Below are 20,993 nucleotides of genomic sequence, written 5' to 3'. Positions count from 1 at the left end.
TAAAAAAAGAAAAATCTTTAGGAAATTTAAAATACATGGCAGAAAATGAAAGACATTTTTAAAATTGTTACCTTTGTTTTTTTTTGGGTGAAATTCTCCTTCAGAGAGAACGTAAAAGCATCCATTTACCTTCGAGAGAGAGATCCAGCAGCTCTATTCGAGTGATGAGTTCATAAAGATTCATGTGATAACAGAAACAGCACATGTTGAGTGAGAGAGGATCCCTCTTCACTACTGTAGTCCAGTCCTCTGTCTGACAGGCACACCCCTCTTTTCTGTTTGACCGGGAAAAAACGCTCCAGTGACTAAGCCCAGGCTAGAGGGGCCACGTCTAGGATGAGGCGATTCCTGACAACCAATGGGGAAGCCCCTGGTGAGGGGCCCACCGGCCTCCAGAGAGAGACAGGAGGAGGTGGGGTGGATGGGTGTAAGGTAAATGGAAAGGGTTTACTACCGGTCATTCTAACCATCTGAAAAGGGAGAGGGATGGCACACCGAGGAGAGGACTGGAGAGATATTTTGCTCAACAAAAAAAAAAAGACAACAAAGCCAGCTCGCGGACACACTGCTAGTGTTTTATTAGAGTTCATGCAGAAGTCAAAAAACAGAGGAAAAAAAATGAGAGATGAGGCAACTCAGGAAAAGTAGTAGTCGCACAGCACAGCCTCCATTCTCAGCATCTTTTCATATCATTCAGAGACGCACGAGGAAACACATTGTTCTCCTGCAAAAAGAAAAGACAACTGATGGGAGATTCAGGAACGCTCAGATTCAGTTTCACGTCACTGATATAAACCAGGATGATCAAACAGGAGAGTGACAACATGTATTCTTTAGAAAACACATTTAGAGGCGTGTTGCTTTTTTTCCTCAATGAGCTGATATAAAGCTACAGAACAGCTGACACACACACGTTCAACACTGAAATGAGGGAACAGGAGGCTTCCCTTTTTAAAATGTGCAATGTTAATGCTTGTCAAAAGTGTTGAAAGGAAGTTAATGACGTCTGTTTTTTTCATGTGCTTACAGTCCATTAAAGTAAGAGCAATAAAGACTAAAAACCAGTATCCTTCATGAGATAAATGGGAGTCTCTTACAGCAAGAATCAGCTTTATAAACTCTGCGTGGACACAAGAATATCTAACAAACAGAACCATGACAAAGAGGATACATTAGCCAGCAGCAATGTACACATCGAAACAAAATCCAGAAACACTCAAAACAAACAGCGTCTGTCCCTTAGAACAGCACATTTCATGTTTCTCTTTATTACAATAAAATGATTAAAAATAGCTCCAAATAAATAATTTCTACACTTCTGCTTCATTATTTCCCTCATTAATTACATTAGTGTTAAATGATCTACTTCACACGTCCAAAGGTAACGCTGACGTCAAAGTGCGTGCTTGTTTTTTTTTGTTTCCAGCTTGTTGTTTGTTGTAGAACATGTTGCATTAAATGTTGTCAAGGGAGCGTTCATTTGTAGCGCTGCTGTCGTGTCTGCAGACAGCTCATTTCTGCAAACAAAATGTCACGTTGAAAGGTCAGCAAAGACCAAATAAAACGGGAGCAATGCACAGCACTAAACGTGCAAAACAGCTTCTGTAGTGTGATTTTAATTACGTCGCTGCACGTAAGCAACCGGATTATGAAGAGATGTCCTCCAAACATCCAGGTGAGAGCACAGATTTGGTCCTGTGAACGCAGAACACAAATAATACAGAGCAACCTATGCAAAAAAAAAAAAAGAAAGAGATAAACCTCCAGCTTGAAACAAGAGTAACTAGAGTATTTCTCTGCAGACGGAGTTACACACAAACTACCTTCAAAAATGAGTCAGACAGCAGCTTCAGGCTAAGAAAATCTCAGCAACGTAATCTCTTTGCACTGAACAAATCAGCACGTTCAATCAGAGAGAAATCGACAACACATTTGTTGGTTTGCAGTGCGCAATGATGCCAATCGCAAAAAAAAACTACATTCTCTTCTTCTCATTCGGTTCATTTTTCAGTTAATGACGTTCCCTTTTCTCGTGAGCCCACTCAGGTACATCCCCTTTCGTCAGAGCAGCTGGATGATAAACCCCCCCTTCCCCCTTTTCTTTTTACTCTGCATTAAATCAACATCTCTTTCATACATTATGTAGCTTAAATATACACATGACTAATAAACTCCACATTTGTCATTTACAGATTTACAGTTCAACTCAAGACTGACTGACTGACTTGCAAAGGGACTTGATACAAACACCAAAAACAATATCGTCGTAGGTCCGCATCCGGCCTACAATAACAACATAATATTTCTGTCTTTAATCATGAGAACGTAAATGATTGGGAGAGTTGCGTGGTGTTGATGCATGCTTTAAGGGCTTAGGTAAGAAAGTGATTCTCTACGGTTAACGAGGACAGCGGGTCGCTTCTTTTATAAAACTTATTTTTTTTTAAGGATTAGCTGCAACAAGAAGCTCTGCAGTCCAAACAGGCAGAGGGAGATTCTTCACACCTAAAGAGGAAGGTGACAGCAGGGCCGCCTCAAAGTCTATGACACACGTCATCATGTGTGGGAGATTCTTCTTCTGTTGGCGTATCAAAATAAGATTTTCTGTGTGTTCTCTTCCCTTTCTGGTGATACATTAACCCAAACACAAATGATTCCCTTTTTTTTTTTTTTTTTTTTGGTTTCGGAGAGTGTGTACAAATCTTTGTAGTGTAACTGATCAGTGTTGTGAGATGGGTGTGTTTTCAGTGTCAGGTCAGTCTCTCCTTGTGGGTGATGCAGCTTGAGAGGATGGAGGGTCTACATGGCGAGCAAAGAGTCCTCCGGCCGGTCTGGCTTTTTGCGGCTTGGGGTCCCCTGCCCTGCTCCTGGTTCGCCACTGGGGGGCGACGGTAGGCTCGGGGCCATCTCTGCTGCTTTGGCTCTCTCCTCTAGGAACTTATCGAACTCTGGAAATATATATATATTGGTTTTTTTTAAAGGAAGGAAGAGAATGTAAATTTGTGATGTTAAATAGTAAGTAGCTTTTAATTAAAATGTAGAGATTTGTTCTTCTGAATGCTGATTTCTAGAGCTAAACTTTTCTGTACCAGACAAAACCAAGTAACTATAATCTTCTGTTCACATCTTTGTTCACAGAAGCCTCAGAAGATTCCAGTATTAAAGGCAGAATGTGCGACATGTTACACATAAATCAGTGTTTCCCCTAGGTTTACAGCGTTGGGGGGGGTGGGGACAAGCCGACAAGCCGACATGACAACACAAACACTTGAAGGAATCTTGGTGTTCATGTGTTACTTTTAAAAAGACAGCTGTCCTTTTCTATCGGAAAGGTATCCTTAAATGACTTCTTTCACTGATTTCAGACTCTATCCACTATCCTATCCCTACAATAAAACCACAAAAAGCCCCAAAATAAATCTTTTGAAATATATATATATTTTTTTTACTTTACCTTCAGGGGGGGCGGGGAAGGCTGTTGGGGGGGCGGGCCATGTTTACATGGACGGGACGGCCTTACATATGAAGCTGTTCTAAAGCTTTATAGGAGAGGGGTTGGAGGTGTGCCGCTGGAGGAGAGCGGAGTTGTCTCCAAACAGCAGTTTGTTTTGGTTTCATGCTGTTGCTCGAGGGCGACATCTACTGGATCAAAAAGTCGCACATTCTTCCTTTAAATAAATATTACTACATGATCACATTTTGCTAACTTTGAATACGGTTCATGAACTTGACTTGCAAAGGTCAAACGAGCAGGAAAACAAACAGAGCACAGAGCTGGGTGAGTATCAGAATGATCACAAATATATGACCTAGAGTTAATGTTTACGTGTAACAACAGCTGCACCCTCAGCTGCATTTGCATCTGCAATGCCAGTGAATAGTTTGTTTCATCAGGTTACATTTAACTACCGTCACCATGCACAGGTAACCAATCAGAAGTGAGGATGTGGGGGAAAATTTGAATGTAAAAACTTTATTTCCTTAATTTTACAGATTTGTTTTGGACTATATCCTTCCTGCATTATTGCCTTTTTGTCTTACTTTTTGGTACTCTTGTGTCTTGTTAGATTACATGTACATATGGCACTGATTCACATGATGATAATAATCCATCTAAACCAAATTCTTAAAGCTAATCTAAGGGCTGCGTGTTGTCAAGGAGCTCAGAATTCAATTTCATATCAATTCAATAATACACATAGATGACAGAAATACCCTGATAATTAATTACAGTACCTTCTGATATTTGTTAAATAACCATGTGTGTATTATTTGTGTTGGTTTTAGAACACACTGACTCTAAAATCTATTTGATTGTTTATTTCATTCTTTTACAAACAAAGTATAAAACATGAAAGTACAGGATGCTCTAAAGAGCACATCTGTTAAACTGGTTGCTAAGACAACGGCGACTCAGAGAGTTTTATATAGTATAACTATAACTAGGCTTAAAGCGTGCCTTAGATTTTGACAACACAAACAATCAATCTTAGGATTTACTGAATGGATATTGAATTAGGAAAAAAGTATATATTACAGTGCATTGATGAATGGATATTTACACTCAGCTTTAAATGTTTATTTCTTAGAGCACAACTTTTAAAAGTATCTGATCCGCGTATAGAGACTGGTATACTCACCATACAGATACCATGTTATAGACCCAATCAGTATGGGAACAACTCTTAATTTAAGAGGAGATTAAAGTTTGCCTACCTTCACTTGTCACGCCTTCTTCACCTTCATCTCCTTTCTGTTAACAAATAAAAATAAATAAAATTTCACACCTCAGAGTTTATTCTGCTTCAATTAATCCTCGCAAAACAGGACATTCATTATCTTTCTCATGTGCCAAACACTAATCAACATCACCGTGGAGATATTTCACACGCACACTCAAAACTTCAGAATTAACTTAACACACAACACTGAGCCACTCACCCGACATTACCACCAAAACCAGAATACATTCTGCTCATGAATGTGATAAGGAATGAAAATCCACCAGTTGTTTCCCAACCAAACAGCTGGAACACCACTCAACAACGCAGCCTGGACTTGTTGAAAAATGAGCATGAAGTTTTGCAGTGCTTTAGCAACCAAAACTTAAACCATTCCACACAGGAATCTAAATGTTGAAGGAGGACATAGTGGCTGTTGCATTGTTGACAGAGAAGCCAGTACATCAACACAGCATGTTTCCTTAATGTCTGATCACATAGTAAGGTCATTGTATGATTTCATTAATTAAATATTTGACATATTGGACCTTCATTCCCCCTCTAAGAGCCTCAGACCTCTTCAAAGTTTGTTTTATATCATTACACTTTGCAAGCAAAACTCCATACTGATTTGACCACTTTGTCACTTTGTTGTTAGGAAGGTTTAGGTGAAGTAGGATATGAATCCATGACTGATCAAACAGTGAGGAAATGTGTGAGAAATGTGTTACTGTAAAAACACTTTAAAAATATGAAAGATTGAAACAGGATGAAAAAAGGAAAAGAGAAAAAGGTGAGACAGAACTCCAGGCAGAAATAAAAATCATGATGGGCTCACCACATCAGTACACAGCCACTGCTCTATGTCATCCATAACAGAGGTCTGTCCTCGGACACCCTATGGTGGGGGGGGGCAGCATCAAGACCAGGTGGAGGGGGCAGCAATGCCACAACAGAAACAAAACAAACAACAACAAAAAAAAAAACCCGCCCGAAACAACAACAAAAAAATATGATTTAAAGGAACTCAAATACAAACTCGGTAAGTATTTTGTGTGGTAAACAAAAAGAAGTCCATATGTGTGGACGGCGTGGCAACATGATGATGATGGCAGTCACAGCAGGAGATGACTGAGCGCATGCAGCAGCACATGATCAGCCCTCTGACCCCACAATTCAGTTGTGTTAAGTGTCAAAACAGGGTAAACACAAAGCCACACACACACACACACTTCATTGGACAAGACAAAATTGTTTGGAAAGCATGAAAACAAGAGAAAGATCTGCACACTGTCCAGTGGCAATGTATTTGATCAGGGCAACATTTTGATCTACAAGATGTCACTCAGACAAACGTGGCAGGAGACAAACAGTGTTTTCTAGCGTGTGTCAAGAATCACTATCACCTGTTGATAAAGTCAAGATAGGGACAACAAACATAGCAGAGGGTCGACATATACCTCAGGAACAAGAAAATCCTCTTTGTATTTTACAATGCAGCACAAAAATAGATTTCAAACAAATGTTTGAGCTGGCAGAGGTTTATAGAAGTATCTAAATATTCCACAATGAGATACGTAAGGGAGGAAGCATATTTTCCTGAGGAAGATTTTGCAGATTGAAATGTTGCACTGTCAAAATAAAATGGTAAAAAACAGTGTGCTGATCTTTCTCTTTTAATCTGCAGTTAGTGAATGTTTAATCCTGCACCTTATTTGCATTTTGCCTGGATGTGCACACCACACACTAGTTCTCACTTTTAGTAAAGCGTGAAACACAATAGCCAAGGGGTCACACAGATTTATAACCAGCCAGCAGGAATTGTAGCCAGAGTATTTAAACCATATGGGGTTAAGACTGAAGGTGAGTAAGAAAAAATATTCTCAAAGTTAAGCTAAAAATGTGTTTTTTTTCAATTTTAATTAAGTGATTATCATCATCAAGCAGCACAATCAAGAGCAACGGTAGGGCTGGGCGATATGACTAAAAATATTATGGCGATAACAAATTTCACATCATCGATAATTATCACGATAAATGTTTAATCATTATTTCTTTCATAATTTAAAGGCAGATTTTTGCTCCTGAGTGAAAGCTGAAGAAACCAGATGGTTAATTATGGTTTCATTATTCCTTATCGTCAGAACATGACAAGCTATACCTAAACAGAGGAACATTTCACCATCATAAGCTCATTGCGGTGCTGGAAAATGCCGAGAAAAGTTATATCGCGATAATTATTGTTTTATCGCCCAGGACTAAGCCAAGCTGTCTGTTTAATCATGGTGCATACAATCAACACCCTCAGATGTTTTCTTATGAAGACACTGAAAATTAAAAGCCCACAGCAGACACACAAACGCCACAGAGACTCACCGCTCCTGCAGTCGGCTGTACCACTTCCAGAGTGGGAGGAAGGCTGTCTGGGACTTTGCTGTCTTCGGCTGTAGATCTGAAACAAGAGGAAGGGATAGACTGTTTAAAGCTAACACAGTAATTATCATTTGAGCCGCAGCACAAGACAAATAATAATAATAATAACGATACATTCACACAAACACAATAGGGGTTCTACCCCTTCAGGGCTGAACCCTAATCAAAACAACACAATTGAATAAGTCTGTGTGACATTTCTATATTTTTTTATGCCATTTCTATGTGCTGTTGGTTCCAAAACGATTCATTATAGGCCTCAAAATGACCATGACATCCTACAAGATTCAACTTCTATCACCTCTGCATAAAACACTGAATCATTCGATATACTCAGACGTCAGAGAAAATGATGAAATGTAGTTTCAAGAAGACATTTCTGACGTGTCCTTCCTTACGTCTTGTTCGGCTCAGGCAGAGTTCCAGTCCTGGTTTGAGCAAACACATCAAAGTCATCCTGGGCAAGAGGAGGCTTACAGCTGGACAGAGTGCTCAAGGTGCTGCTCACACTGTCTGCACCCACGTCTGGAGGGGGACAGAAACACCATTATCAGTCACACAATTATCACTATATTGTTGCAATTCATCCAAGGACAGCCGGCAATAAGCAATAAATGGTCCCATGGTAAATAAATCAGGTTGCTTGCAATGGGTGATGGTGGTGGCTGCTCTTGTGGTTATGATGGCGCGTGTCACTATTTTAGCTGTATGTTGGTAGCGTGGGTAAATAGGATGCAGCTAACTTTTTAGATGAAAAAATAGGTAGAAATAGAGAATCTTATTCACCAGATTTGACAGTATATTATCTCTTACATAACGAGTGGAGATACCAGTCAAAGTCCATTAACCAACGCTTCAAAAACACAGTAATAAATACGTTGAATTTACAAATGTAGGAACTGTTTTAAGAAATGTTTGTGAGCTCTTTGCAAATAGGATTTTAAAAAAAAGTTCCTATACAGCAGTCATGTATGTTAACGTAATACATAATGTGATGTCAGAGTGAGTCCTACAGTAAGCGAATGTCTGAGTCTGTACAACGTACCAAGACCGGCCAGGCGAGAGGCCAGGGTGGCCGGGGAGGAGGGCCTCCCTGCCGGGGCTGTAATGGCGGGGGGCAAGCTGGTCGGGGCTGCAGCACTGGGCATGTTGCTGACCACCGCAGGGGAGCCAGGGCCGAGGTCTATGAGGTTATCTTCTGTAGCCTCACTCAGGACCTAAAGGAAAAAAGAAAACACACAGTAACACTCCTTTTATTTTGTATTCTAAGAGAACGACTAGGGGATTCTGGATCATGAGCAGCAAAACAAATCCTTTGGTGGGAGGCTAAGGAGAGGTAGGAAACAGAATATAGTCATTTGACTGTCTTTAAAAAAGAAATATTTAAGAACAAAAATGGTGGTTAAAAATAAAGGCATGATGCATTATGAGAAAAAGTAGACAAAAAAAGGTGGTGGTTAGCTTCAGGAGAGCATGAAAATGTCAAACTGAGGAAATTGAGTACCTCCTGGGAAAACGGTTTCTTAAGGGGGAAGGATGAATTGTGCAAATCCTCATTAATTCTTAATCTCCTGTTGTTTTAATTGTTAGAAAAGTGAGTCATCTTGAAGCTCAAAACAGTCCCCTTAAGAAGGTCGAAATACAGCAGGGAGGGGGAGGGAAGATTGAATATTTGGTCCTGAAGGTTTAAGCCGTTACTGTTTTAAGCATTAGCTTGTGTCACTGAAGTCTATCTCCAGGTTCATCATATCATAAAACACTAAGTCAAAACATGCCATATGGGAGTGATAGATACTAGTGGAGGAGGCAGGGCCCATATTATTCAGCCATGTTTTTTTACAGTCACTGTGGGGTGAGCAGCTCTGATCGTTCAGGGAGGTCGACAATATTTTCATACTTGCCTGTCTCAGCTAGCCACAGAAAAACAGAAGAACAGAAAAGAACAGAAAGGAAGAGACAGTGAATACCAGTAACATGCCTGTGCAGGGACACAATGTAATGACATGACAACTGTGAATGATACAACGTGTCTAAATACAACTGGAAACCCAATGAAGAGGTTTGTATGTTCCAAAGGACTTTTAATGCCTCATGTGTTCATGGGATAAACTTGCTGTGGGTATTTCGATTGTTGTGTTTAACTGAGAAAATGTTGCAATCTCAAGGTCCCGTTGAGATTGCACAGGATATTGCATGGATGATGGAACCCTACTTTCAGTATTTGTAAAGCAACTTTCTTCTGCACATGTAGGTTTACAAAATAAAATACTTAAATGTTTCTACAGCGAAACATCTGAGCAGATATTTGTCTTTGTTGAACAACAGACAGCTCTGGGAAATATTACTGCTTTAAATTAATGGTACTGTAAATTATTTTATACAAACTGTATTTAAAGGGAATTAGATTTCTTATGTCACAAAAAGTTAGAATTGTTGTGATTGCAGGAAAGATTTAGAGCGGGACATCACTGTTAAAGGTCACATTATCCTCCTTTTCAACAAGTATAAATAAGTCTCAGAACTCCTCAAAACATATGTGCGAAGTTTCTTGTTCTAAATCCACTCTGATCCTGTATTTGATCATGTCTATAAACCCCTCTATTTCAGCCCTGCTCAGAACAGGCTATTTCTGTGTCTGTACCTTTAAATGCAAATGAGCTGTTTGACCACACCCCCTCTCTGGAAGGGCTTGGGTGGCTCAAGCAGACTCAGAGGGCAGAACAAACACCTAGCTGTGGGAGTGTCACCCACCTGGAGGAGGGGTTACTGCTAAGCCTGGGCGATAAAACCATAACAATAATTATCGCAATGTAATTTTTCTCAATATAAATAAATATAAAAAAAATGTTCAGTAAAAGTTTGATAGATTTGAACCTGTAATTACACCACCCAGACACTGGGAAAGGGGGGCGCTTATGCACCAAAAGAGCTAGTTCACACACAACATTAAAGAGAAGAATAAAAATACAACGAACAGCCAATCATGTCGCAGGGATATGGGTAGGCAGGATTACCATTTTACACTGCAGCGCAGTTACCACCAACTCTCTGAAACAGTTATAAATTCACTCTAACTGTGTGTGACTGTCAGGGCTTGTATGACTACCCAAATGTAGTCAAATTTCCTGCTTGGAATTTGCACAAACAGCCCCTGAGCAAGAAGACACTAAAAGCTCTGCAGCCCAGTTCTGGGTTATTTAATGTTTTTTATGTGTTCCTTTAGATTTAGACCGTTTGCAAAAGGAGCAAAAGGATTACAAGGATACATTACACAGAAGTACATTTGCCCCTTATTGTATAAAGAGATGAAGCAAGAATGGCCTCTACTGTTAGCCGCCCCAGGCATGTTATGTACAGCACATGGACCTGTTTAGAAAGTAAAGGAATGACTTGCTTATTTCATGGAGGCTTTGACAAAGCTTGAAAATCAGGAAACAGTAAGGCTGAAAGGCTGTAAAACAAAGTAAAACAGGAAACAAGAAATGAAAGGAAAAAAAAAGTATTTTAGGTGATGCTAAATGAAACAAGGCTTTCAACACTGTTGACAAAAGTTTTTTGGCTGATAGTTCAGAAATCACCCTTTAGGAGCACCGCACTCCATAGACCAGACTGTTGGTTGTACTTCGCCCTGGCAAAGAGAACAAGAAGTTCTTCTCCAAATAAAAAGTGGCTTTCTTCCAGTACTTGCCAAAATTCTGAGACTCTGCTTAGCATTGATTACTGCATCGTCACAGGCGATATTTGCCCATACTGGACACTAGTGGTAAACACACCAGGCCTGCTCTGACTGTACTGGGGTGGGGGTCAGACTTCTCCAGGATGGACTGAATGCACATAAATGAATGCATTAGCTTGATGCTAACACATGGTGGAAAATGCCTTGAACAGAATTAGCATTTCAAATTAGGTAATTTACTTAATACCATTAAAAACTTCATGTGCGTTCATACTTAAAGGCATTTCATTTCCTAAACTCTGTGGAGACAAACTTAAAAACCTGCTAACTCATGCTAGTCTGATCCAGTGACACTGCATGACTCGCTCTTTATAACTCAGTTACGGGAACTGCCTGGGTAATTGATGGATAACAGCATTAATGCCTGATATGACTTGTAATACAACATGCAGTCCACACTACTGACACAGAAACATCAGTCACTAAAAAACAAACAGGTGATGCAAAAACAAGCTGTTTCCCCACCTGAGAGACTGATTGACTCACCCCATTGTTGACACTCTGAGCTGCAGACCTCCCGGACCTGAACCTCTCATACCTGAGGCAAAAAAAAAAGAACAACATGAAAGAAATTAGAAGGACTTCTTAACTTGACTTAACCAAATATGTGCAAACATACCAAGGTGTTGTTTGTATGTGGTTTTTTTTCGTTTGTTCTAACCTTTCGTAGCGTAGGAAGATGTTATTGAGGTCATCGTTGACGTGCAGCAGCTCCTCAGTCACTGCCTCGTTGGAAACACAAGAGATGAGCTCCATTATCCTCTGCTGCATGGCTCTGCAGGTCCTGTTCAGCTCCTAGAACAAGCACGGGCACAAAGTGTATAAACGCAAGAACACACAGATGCATATTGGTCTGAGATAGCTGTATACTCCTGCTGCTTCATTCTTAAGTTAAAATATTTGACTTTTAGATTTGTTCAGCCACACAATAGTCAGCCAGCGTTGCAGTCGAGTCACCAAACCTCCAGTTGGGTCATGAGTCCCTAGTGCTCATGTCAGAGTTGAGTCAGAGTAAAAATAAATAATCAGAGACGAGTACGAGTTGAGTCTCCATCACCCGAGTCCAAGACTGAGTCCTCAAGGTTAGATTATGAGCCAAGTTCCAAGATGGGCTTGAGATTTTCACTTTAGCACATAAATATATCTATTTGATGCTTCTAATTTGAGCTTTTACTCTCATTTATCCGTGAGTCTTCATGTTTGTCTTACAGGCTGTGAAACTGTTCAAACAGAGATTCAAATGTATCTTTAAATTATTATAAATTTTCTTGAACAGTGAAAGCTTTCAGGTGATGTTTTTTTGTGTTGTGTTTATTGATGTATTCTTCAACTCTTTACTTTAAATAATCAGAGAAGCTGTTTAAAGCAGCTGTAGAGTTTCCCATGTGTGCAGTGATGTCACAGTGATGTCACGGCAGCAAATAAGAGACATTAGAGCAGCCAGACCAAAAACTGTTGTAAACTGTTGTAATGCGACAGGACAGAGGGAATCCATCAGAGAGGACTGATAAACTTTAAGCATCTACAATAAAAGGTTGAAAACAGCTCTGATGAAGGATTGTAAGGAGGATGGCTGTGTCACTCCAAACTATTTCACTGTATGAACCACGACTGTCTGAGTGGGAGCTTTTGGATGTGTAGAAAAGTTTTTACATCTGCTGATATAAGATTCTTAGGGGTTCTGTTGCGGGTCATCAGACTTCTCAGTTTCAGCACTGTGCATTGTGCATAAATGTGCACCGGGCCACTCTCAGGTAGACACACTGATCATCTCTGCTGCGGTGAGATCGCTGAAGGTGTCTAATGAACTCAAAAATAATTGCAACCCTCCTGTTATTAATCAGAATGTCAAATCTTATGACGCAGCTTGCCCAGTCCAAAGTCATATGACTGCAATCCGTGCATCACAACTCAAACAGTGGCTGAACAAGACAGCAAGTGAACAAGCATGCAGGTGAACACGTGTGTCAGCATTTTCTTAAAACATTGTTAGGGCCTTATTTAAAAAAGATAAAAACAGTGTTCACCATTAAGTAAGTCGAAGTCTTCCTCTCTATATTCTGAGTCCATATATTCTGAGCATCAGTGCACTAGTCCAAGTCTATTAACACTGATTTCAGAAAGTACACACAAAGACAGAAACACACATACACACAAAGACATAGAGGCAGAAACACACATACACACAAAGACATAGAGGCAGAAACACACATACAAACACACGCACACACACACACACTGGTTTCTTGCCTGTAGTAGTTCATAGTCTGAAGCATCTTCTTGTCCTGGCACCATCTCAGTCAACATCTCTGACATCACCTTTGTGTTTCCGCGAACAATGTCCAGCTCGCTGCGCAGCCGGCAGATCTGGATGTCAGAGTGAACAGAAAACTTTTTGTGTACATAGTTTCTTAATTCTTACAGTGTTACAGGAGGAATATAAAACACAAAATGTTTCAAAGCTGAATGAGGCTAACACTCATTACAAAAACACTTAAGCTACCTGTTAAACTCAGTCATTTATAAAAGGAAACATAACATAAAGAAATCTGTTAGGCAAGTGCAGCTGACGTAGTTAGCAACAAGTATGTAGTTAGTAGTTAGCAACAAGTATGAAAAACAAGGATGAGATATTTCTCTAAAAGTAACAAATAAATTGAGAAAAAAAATACACTATGATGAAACAGATAAACTTCAAACAGTTATCTTAAGTAACTAATAAAAAGGTAGCGAGGTGAGCTCAAGGTTATGAATTAACAGTTGAAACTTCTATGTAAAAGTAACATACAAAGTGTAAGCGCTAGTTAGCTCAAGGTACGGAAAAAAAAAAAACATTCAAAGACTTTCTAAAGTTTTGAGCACACTTTTGGAAAAGAACTTAAAGCTCCAGTGAGGAGTTCTTAACTTAACATAACAAAAAAGAAAAAAAAGAAAACACAAATTACACATAGGGTTGTTCGATTGTGGCAAAAATGTCGACATAATAATTCATGTTTAGTAAAATCCAGCTGGTAAGAATGATAACTGTAGTGGATACATAGGTGCTTTAAATCATCTGTAAGGGCTTTCAATGGATCATGCGACAAAATAAGAGTGGGATTGGCAACTATTTACTTAAGACATTTAAACTAAGCAGTAGTACATCATTTTATTTGTTTTGCTTGTGACCCATCATTGTGACCTGTGTGGAGCCAAAGAAAAATCACAAAAACGTAGGAGTCTGTCCTGCTGTGACGGACCGGCAGGCTGCTACAGTACGCTTACATATCTGAAAGGACTGTTTGGATTTAGTGTGCTTGTGATAAGAACATTGTACCTGTTCAGGTGTAGGATTTATGGCTCCAGATGCCAGGATGTTGGGGACCTGAGGGGCTGTGTAGGCTGGTGGGACAACTTGTGGTGCGGGCTGTGTAGCGGTGCTGTATTTATGAAGGGTGGTGTCGCCCTCTGGAGCAGTTGCCACCTAGATATGACAGAGAAATAAGAGGAGTTATGAGAAATGATCTCACAATAAGTTTGGTCTTTACACAGAAACCTTTGTCCACATTTAAGCTGCTTAATGAGTTGCTTCCTACCCCTTGAGGTGTGTGTATAGGTGACAGGGTCTCCAGGTCTGACATGGGGAACTCGATGCCTTTCCTCTTCAGCTCTTCATAGATTTGGACAACGCCTGTGAGGTCCGGACTGCTCCTGAATGCATCAGCCCATGCCTGGAGAAGGAAGCAACAAAAAGGAAAATGCAGCGGTTAAAGGGAGAGACAAACACGGCAAACAAAGCCGGGGGATGTCAGACTACTAAAAGAGGCCTGTTCTCTGATCATTTCTGTTTGTCTGGCTTGAATACGTTCAGTCAGAAAACCACACAAAGCTGTTTGCTTCTCTCTCTCATGATTGGACCGGATGAAGCTAAATTGGGCCATTACGAGAGCTTAAACACATGACACACTTTAAAGAAAAATAGCACAAGGACTTTGAAGGAGGTCTTTATCCAAAAAGTGTTACACTGAGTCACTTCATCTGCAAGCTTAGATGAGCTCACGTTTAAATTGCATACTTGTTTCCAGCTTTGGATGAAAAACTACATAAAAGCAATAAAAGTCAACTCTAACTGGCAAGAGTTTGGCTAGCACTATTTACTGTGTAAACGAGCACTTTTTCTAACAACTGCAGAGTACACACACCGGCACCTAAGGGAGAAGAAAGGTTATAAGGGAGCAGCATAACACAACCGCAGTCATGTTGGCCAACACTGTATTACACACTGTGCAAAAAGATATGTCAACAATACTCTTTCTGTTGTATGAAGGGAGTGCTCGTCAATTCATTTTCCCAAAGTTTTCCAATCTCACCCTCCTCTTCAAAAAAAACCTGCCTTTCTAATGTCGAGACAAAACAAGGAACAATTTCACGGTTGTTGTACAGTATCCCCCCCTTCCCTCCCCTACACTCCTCTCCTCCTGGGTCCATGCTGTTAGATGTGGTCACATGGTTTCCCTGGAGGAAATAAGAGCCCAGCAGGGTTACCTGAGCTGTGACAGGTAACTAGAGCTGCAGCCCCGGAGACACTGTACTCTACCTGAGGCTCTGCCTGTGATGGACAGGAGGCCCGCTGCGCAACCACACATACTGTAATAAACGGCTAAACCCCATTCAAACTCTCACCAACTCAGTTAGAGACACAAGTTTTATCTATGACATTAGGTTATTTATCTGTTATCTTACCTGTATCAGGGCGAGGACTTTATCTTGAACGATTGTAGGCGGGTTGTTTTTAGGTGAGATGATTTTTACAAGTACGCCATCCACAAAATCCCTGCTAGTGACCAAAGCATGAAAACGATGGCCGCAGTTCTTCACACACGTCTCCAGAACCTGATGGGTGCAGAAAATAAACTTTGGAAATAATATTTTGGATGCAAATTTTGTGTGAATGTAAATAATATGGGCCCCAAGTTATTTGCCTGACATACTTTTACACTGCTCGAGGGAAATTACAGGGCTAGACTCTTGCTGTATATACTGTAAACACAACGGTGATGACCTTCGTCTGTCCACACTGAACTCACCGTTAAAGCCAACATCACTTCTTTATAGTTCCTGTTTCCATTCAGCCTCTTCTTCACTGCTCTAATGGCATCCTTTGGCCTGCACACGGACAAATAAACACACAAGCAGAAGCACACATTATGGATAGTTCAGTGCCTGCAGCTTTTAAAGAGACTGGTTTTCCTAGGGGGAAAAAACAATTATCAAGAGAGACTTTAAAGCTGAGGGAAGGCGATGATCCAGTCAAGTGCAAAGACTGGGAAGCTTAATATAAGGTGCAGGTGTATGTCAATGATTCTTCTTTGCAATCCCCCCATATGTGATTGTTTTGACATAAGGTGGCAATAATTCACTTCTTCTCTCTGCAAGCTACTCACAGGTCAAAGCAGCTACACAGCAGTGGGTGTATGCCACCGCTTGTAGAAGAGAAAAGTAGAGTCAGACTTTTATACTACTGTTATAAAGCACAGAGTACAGGTCTAGACCCACCTAAGCCAGTTTACAACCTGCTAATCAAACAAGACCTGGACTTCACACACACCAGCTTAAACATACAGTACAAGGTTAATGGAGGGATGAGATAAGCAACGAGGCCTTGCATAAATCCACTTTGCACAGCCAGAGCCGGGTTACTTCTTTTAGTCTGACACAGATGCAACAGGAAACGGACTGGCTTTGATGGTGTATCTCATTATGTAAACAGCACCGGCACAAGGAAGACAGGTGCACATTAGAGCAAAGATCAATAAGTTACTCTCCAGTTACTCACCCATCCTCTGTTTCATTGATGATGTCACATATTTCCATGTTCAGGGTCCAGTCTTCACTTTGCAGGGAGCCATCCGTCGCTCTCTCTGGATAACATATATGATGTGTTAGGGGGAAATGACCCATGAAGGCGCCCCAGTAACTAACAGAAGATCAACTCATTAAATGACGATGAAAGGTGGCTTGCTGACTGTTAGCTGACTAAGCTTTCAGTCGTCATTTAAGGTTTATATAATTGAATTCATTAATGAGTTAAGCGCTGACCTATGACAAAAACACATCTTTAATTAGTTCGGGGTATGTTTGTCACACTGGCAGCAGATATAAACATTACTACAGGTTAGCTAGGCGGCTAACGGTTTCCAGCTGTAACGTTAGCATGCTAACGGCAGCGAGCCCGTGAACGGACATCGCACAAACTAAATAAATTTCCTGGACAATAATACATCTGTCTTCACGCAGTGTAGCATCAGAAACATATGGTTACTCACCAATGCAATGCCCCACTGGGGTACTGAAAGGGTTTCCCAAAAGGAACTCCATCTTGCTCGACAACAAACAAGTCAGTCCATGGGACGATGATGATACATGAGGAAACGTTCTCTAAGTCCCGCCCACAGAGCAACGTCACTGGCTCTCCAGGTCTGACCTGAAGCCTGATTGGACAGCTGGGACGCTCATCAAGACAGTCGGGCGGTTGTAAATAATATGCATTAAAGGTCGCATCAATCGAAGTTCAAATGGCTTTTTATGACTGTGGCACCCATGGTGATATGAAATGATGCAGATTGTGAGTAAATCATAATGACCTTTGCTGAGGTATTTTTTAAAGTTGGAAAATAGACAAAGTCGATACAGATAACTAAATTATTGTAATAACTTTTAATCATGTCAACTGTTATAAAACAAAACCTTCAGCTTTGTACAAAAAATGACAAACAGAAGAGGATTAAAGTCACTTTCATACTTAGTTTATATTTTATAAAAACATAACTGAATGTTTATCATACAAATGAATAGTCTTTCTGAGTACAGCACTCAATCTCCCCCTTATTAGCATAATGTAAATATAAATGTGCATACATCATATAGAAGGACCATCTAAATGACTGTATATAATCAGTGGCATGTATAGCAGGTTCATGTTTTTGCATGCAGTTTACTGTTACCAAACACTACATAGCACAGTTAGTACGGATAGTGCACTGTAAGAGGATTGTGTTTGCATTTGGGAGTTCAAATGTAGCATACAGAGAAAGCTGGCATTGAATTAACATTCCTCAACCACACAGACAACATTAGTCACCATTCTCTTCAAACCATGAGCAGAGTCCAAAATGTCACGGCTGACTGAGAACTGACTGGAAACTCGGTGAAGGGCATCATACTTGGCAGCCAACACATATAAACACTACAACAACACAACCAGCGTGCTAATGTGTTTTTATGTAATGAGATAACGTCACTGTATAACAGATCACAGAAGCAGCAGCTGCCACTGCTAACTGAAGACATATGACTATGTGTTATGTTTGTCAGCGAGGATGCAGAAACATGGATAAACTGAGAGGTTTGGGAAGTTTGAGGGCAGATTTCCTTGGTGCTCTCAAAAAGAACGTTGGAGCTTGTTTTTTCTCAGTCCTGCATAAGTTTGCATTTGACAGTGGTGCTCTCAGATGAGAGATGAACAAAAAGAGTTCCAGCAGCAGCTCGCGCCCTCAGTTCATACATGTCGTAGTCGTGGGCCCACTCCACGTTTCCCCAGTGCTGAATCTGTGTAGGAGGAAAGAAAAACATGTAAATATGGCTGTCTGCAGGAAGACCAGCAAGTTAACCGTTGTGTTTCTCAGCTGTTACAACTAATGACAACCTATGAAACAGAGACAGAAAAATTGTCACTTTGAGCAAAAATTGTATAATTGCAGAACTCCTTGTGAAAACAGAAAGAGAAAGTACTGCCAATATTTCTTAAAAGTTATTGATAGGATATACTAGCTCTTCCTTTGATTGTCACAAGGTAGACGCCAGAAATATTAAAAATATGCTTAATTATAACAAAAGAGCTGTTGGGAACACCATCGCTAGTCTCCTACCTGGTACTCCTCCTCCAGCCTGGAGAGCAGCACAGCCTGTTCCACGCTCAGATGTCTGTCAATAATCCCCATCGACAGAACAACAGACTTCAACTGAGTGATCACATACTCAAGCCCTGCAGAGGACAAAAAAAGAAAACGTTTCACTGTTAAATTCTGTACTAATACATTTACACCTTATTGCAATACTGTATTCCAGATCAATATTTAAGCATGGCAAGATTCAGCACTATTGTTGCATGTTTATTATTTCTAAATGGATTTCAGTATCAAAGAAGAAGTGCACAATGTCTGAAGTGCTGCTGTAGGATCGGTTCAGAGATAACCAACCTGTCAGGGACCAGAAGTTGTATGAGTTCAGGTGTTGCCGGAATGTGTCTTTGGTTGCCTCTGGGATTTCAGGACCCAATATATTGGATGATGAGCCAATGGTGACATTATATCTGCAATTATATTGTGGAAAAAAAAGGTAATATGGAAAGACTAATGAAGTTAACATTTTAAATAACAGTAGACTAAATAACAAAGGCTCTAAAAGGCATTTTGGGGGCTTTAATGACTTTCTGGACTTTTTCCAAAACCTAACACAGCTGTTACCTGTTTTCAATCCAGTGAAGCACAGGGTCCCACTCATTCTTCTGTAGCTCAACCAATCCATGGGGCTCATCTACTCTGTAACTACACAAACCATAAAACACCATTGACATCTACAAATGAGTAATAAAAAATAAAAATCATCACAATATCTCTGTACATAACCAACAACATTTACAGTCAACAAGTTTGTCTAAATGCAGCCAGTATAAAGTGACTTATTATCAGTCAGTTGCATCACATTATGGACATTAATATTCTCGTTGTCAATCTATATTGAACTACGTCTTTTGCTGCAATTGTAAACATAGTCATGAAAAAATGTTTAAATTAACATTGTGATCTCTTTTACAGTGGGCAGACCAAGAAATTAACTCGGGTGATATATGCGATACAATGAATATGGTATGCTTTAATAAATTGTTATAATAAATAAATAGTTTACCAGACAGTGTCAGTTTCCAGGAACTTCAGGGAAGCATTGATCATTTGGGTTTTATCACGTTGGGTGGGATTGTCTAGAGCGGTGTTGCACAGTGTTGTCTGCAGGAAGAGTGATAACACAATTTCTATTTCTACTTTTTTTTCTGGTGTATCATTTGAACTTTAGAGAAATAGAGTTAATATAGAAAATTAAACTTTCACACTCCAGATCCCATTCAAAAGCCATACCAAGTGCATGGTGTAGAACTTGAGTGTGTCCCTTTGAGCATCCCACTCAGTTGCTACGGCGATGGCCAAGGCTTCATTTGGCACTGTGAACAGCTTCCCTCCAGGAGTTTTCAGTTTCCTTCGGTCTAGGTTTATCTCAAATAAACCACCTGCATGACATTTTAGGACATTCATTGAGAAGAAGAATGACACACATATAGAAAGGAACTATTATTCCAGTCATTATCTCTATAATAACAAAGTTAAGTGAGCTCTTATTACTGAGTGAACACAAGGAGAGTAGCCTACTTTCTTCCTCCAATTGCATTATTGTCCTCAATCACAGCTCTGTCATATTTGTGACATCTTACCTTCACCTTGGGATATACTGACATCTTGATAGAATCTTTTTCTTTCTGGAAACAGCAGAAACAATTGCATGAGTCGTCACTCGCTCAACAAGGATAATTAGCAACACGAATGAACTGTTAGGGCAGATGTTACATCCATGTTATCTTACCTGTCGTGGCTGTGGAGTATTTTAAAACGTGCTGACTTCTTGGGCATATTTTACTGAGCGACAGGCAACTTCCAAGCTGAGTCTGAAGTCTAAAAAGGTTCCTAAACATAGCGGCTGTGAGGTGAAAATGTAATGTTTGGAAGAAAGCTAACTGATAAGCTAGTTGTCTTTTCTGCTAGGCGACCTGTGTGTGACCACTGTGCGTTAGTTAAATTAAAGAAGCATTTTTTACGAGTTAAGGTTTTCTTAACAGCTCTCCTTTCTACTGTACTCGCTTGTTTCTTAAGTTAGCTTTTACTCTATTTACTGCCATGCATGTCTCCCTCAGCTTCACATAGCATTCTCTGTGTTCAAAAGCACGCGTGTGACCTTCTACGTTTGACAGCGCCGCTAATTCTTTTAGCAAATGGGAAATGTAGTTTTTACAAGTG

The 20,993-nt window shown here is 40.2% G+C and overlaps 2 protein-coding genes across 4 annotated transcripts; both read right to left on the bottom strand.

Moving 5' to 3' along the window:
* Positions 1–554: 554 nt before the first annotated feature.
* On the bottom strand, positions 555–17,316 carry tom1l2 (target of myb1 like 2 membrane trafficking protein). 3 transcript variants are annotated; one of them, XM_029279033.2, is made up of 15 exons: positions 17,196–17,316; positions 16,706–16,790; positions 15,957–16,035; positions 15,613–15,762; positions 14,466–14,600; positions 14,207–14,353; positions 13,141–13,257; positions 11,552–11,685; positions 11,356–11,428; positions 8,200–8,371; positions 7,553–7,679; positions 7,098–7,173; positions 5,560–5,619; positions 4,717–4,753; positions 555–2,948 (listed from the first exon to the last, which is right to left on the bottom strand). In XM_029279033.2, the coding sequence occupies exons 1-15, from the start codon at positions 17,245–17,247 to the stop codon at positions 2,800–2,802; spliced, it is 1,593 nt and encodes a 530-aa protein (XP_029134866.1). In that variant the 5' UTR covers positions 17,248–17,316; the 3' UTR covers positions 555–2,799. The 3 variants fall into 3 exon arrangements, with proteins under 3 accessions (XP_029134866.1, XP_020498194.1, XP_029134867.1); XM_020642538.3 differs by having other exon boundaries at positions 11,377–11,428; XM_029279034.2 differs by lacking the exon at positions 5,560–5,619.
* Positions 17,317–17,567: 251 nt separating this feature from the next.
* On the bottom strand, positions 17,568–20,955 carry atpaf2 (ATP synthase mitochondrial F1 complex assembly factor 2). Its single transcript, XM_020642564.3, has 8 exons — positions 20,563–20,955; positions 20,414–20,458; positions 20,064–20,212; positions 19,837–19,934; positions 19,395–19,475; positions 19,128–19,240; positions 18,798–18,913; positions 17,568–18,477 (listed from the first exon to the last, which is right to left on the bottom strand). Exons 1-8 carry the CDS (start codon positions 20,669–20,671, stop codon positions 18,340–18,342), a joined length of 849 nt encoding a protein of 282 aa, XP_020498220.1. The 5' UTR covers positions 20,672–20,955; the 3' UTR covers positions 17,568–18,339.
* Positions 20,956–20,993: the final 38 nt, after the last annotated feature.

The sequence above is a fragment of the Labrus bergylta genome, chromosome 21 (genome assembly GCF_963930695.1).
Source record: "Labrus bergylta chromosome 21, fLabBer1.1, whole genome shotgun sequence".
Taxonomy (NCBI): Eukaryota; Metazoa; Chordata; class Actinopteri; order Labriformes; family Labridae; genus Labrus; species Labrus bergylta.
This window is presented reverse-complemented; position numbering and strand designations above follow the sequence as displayed.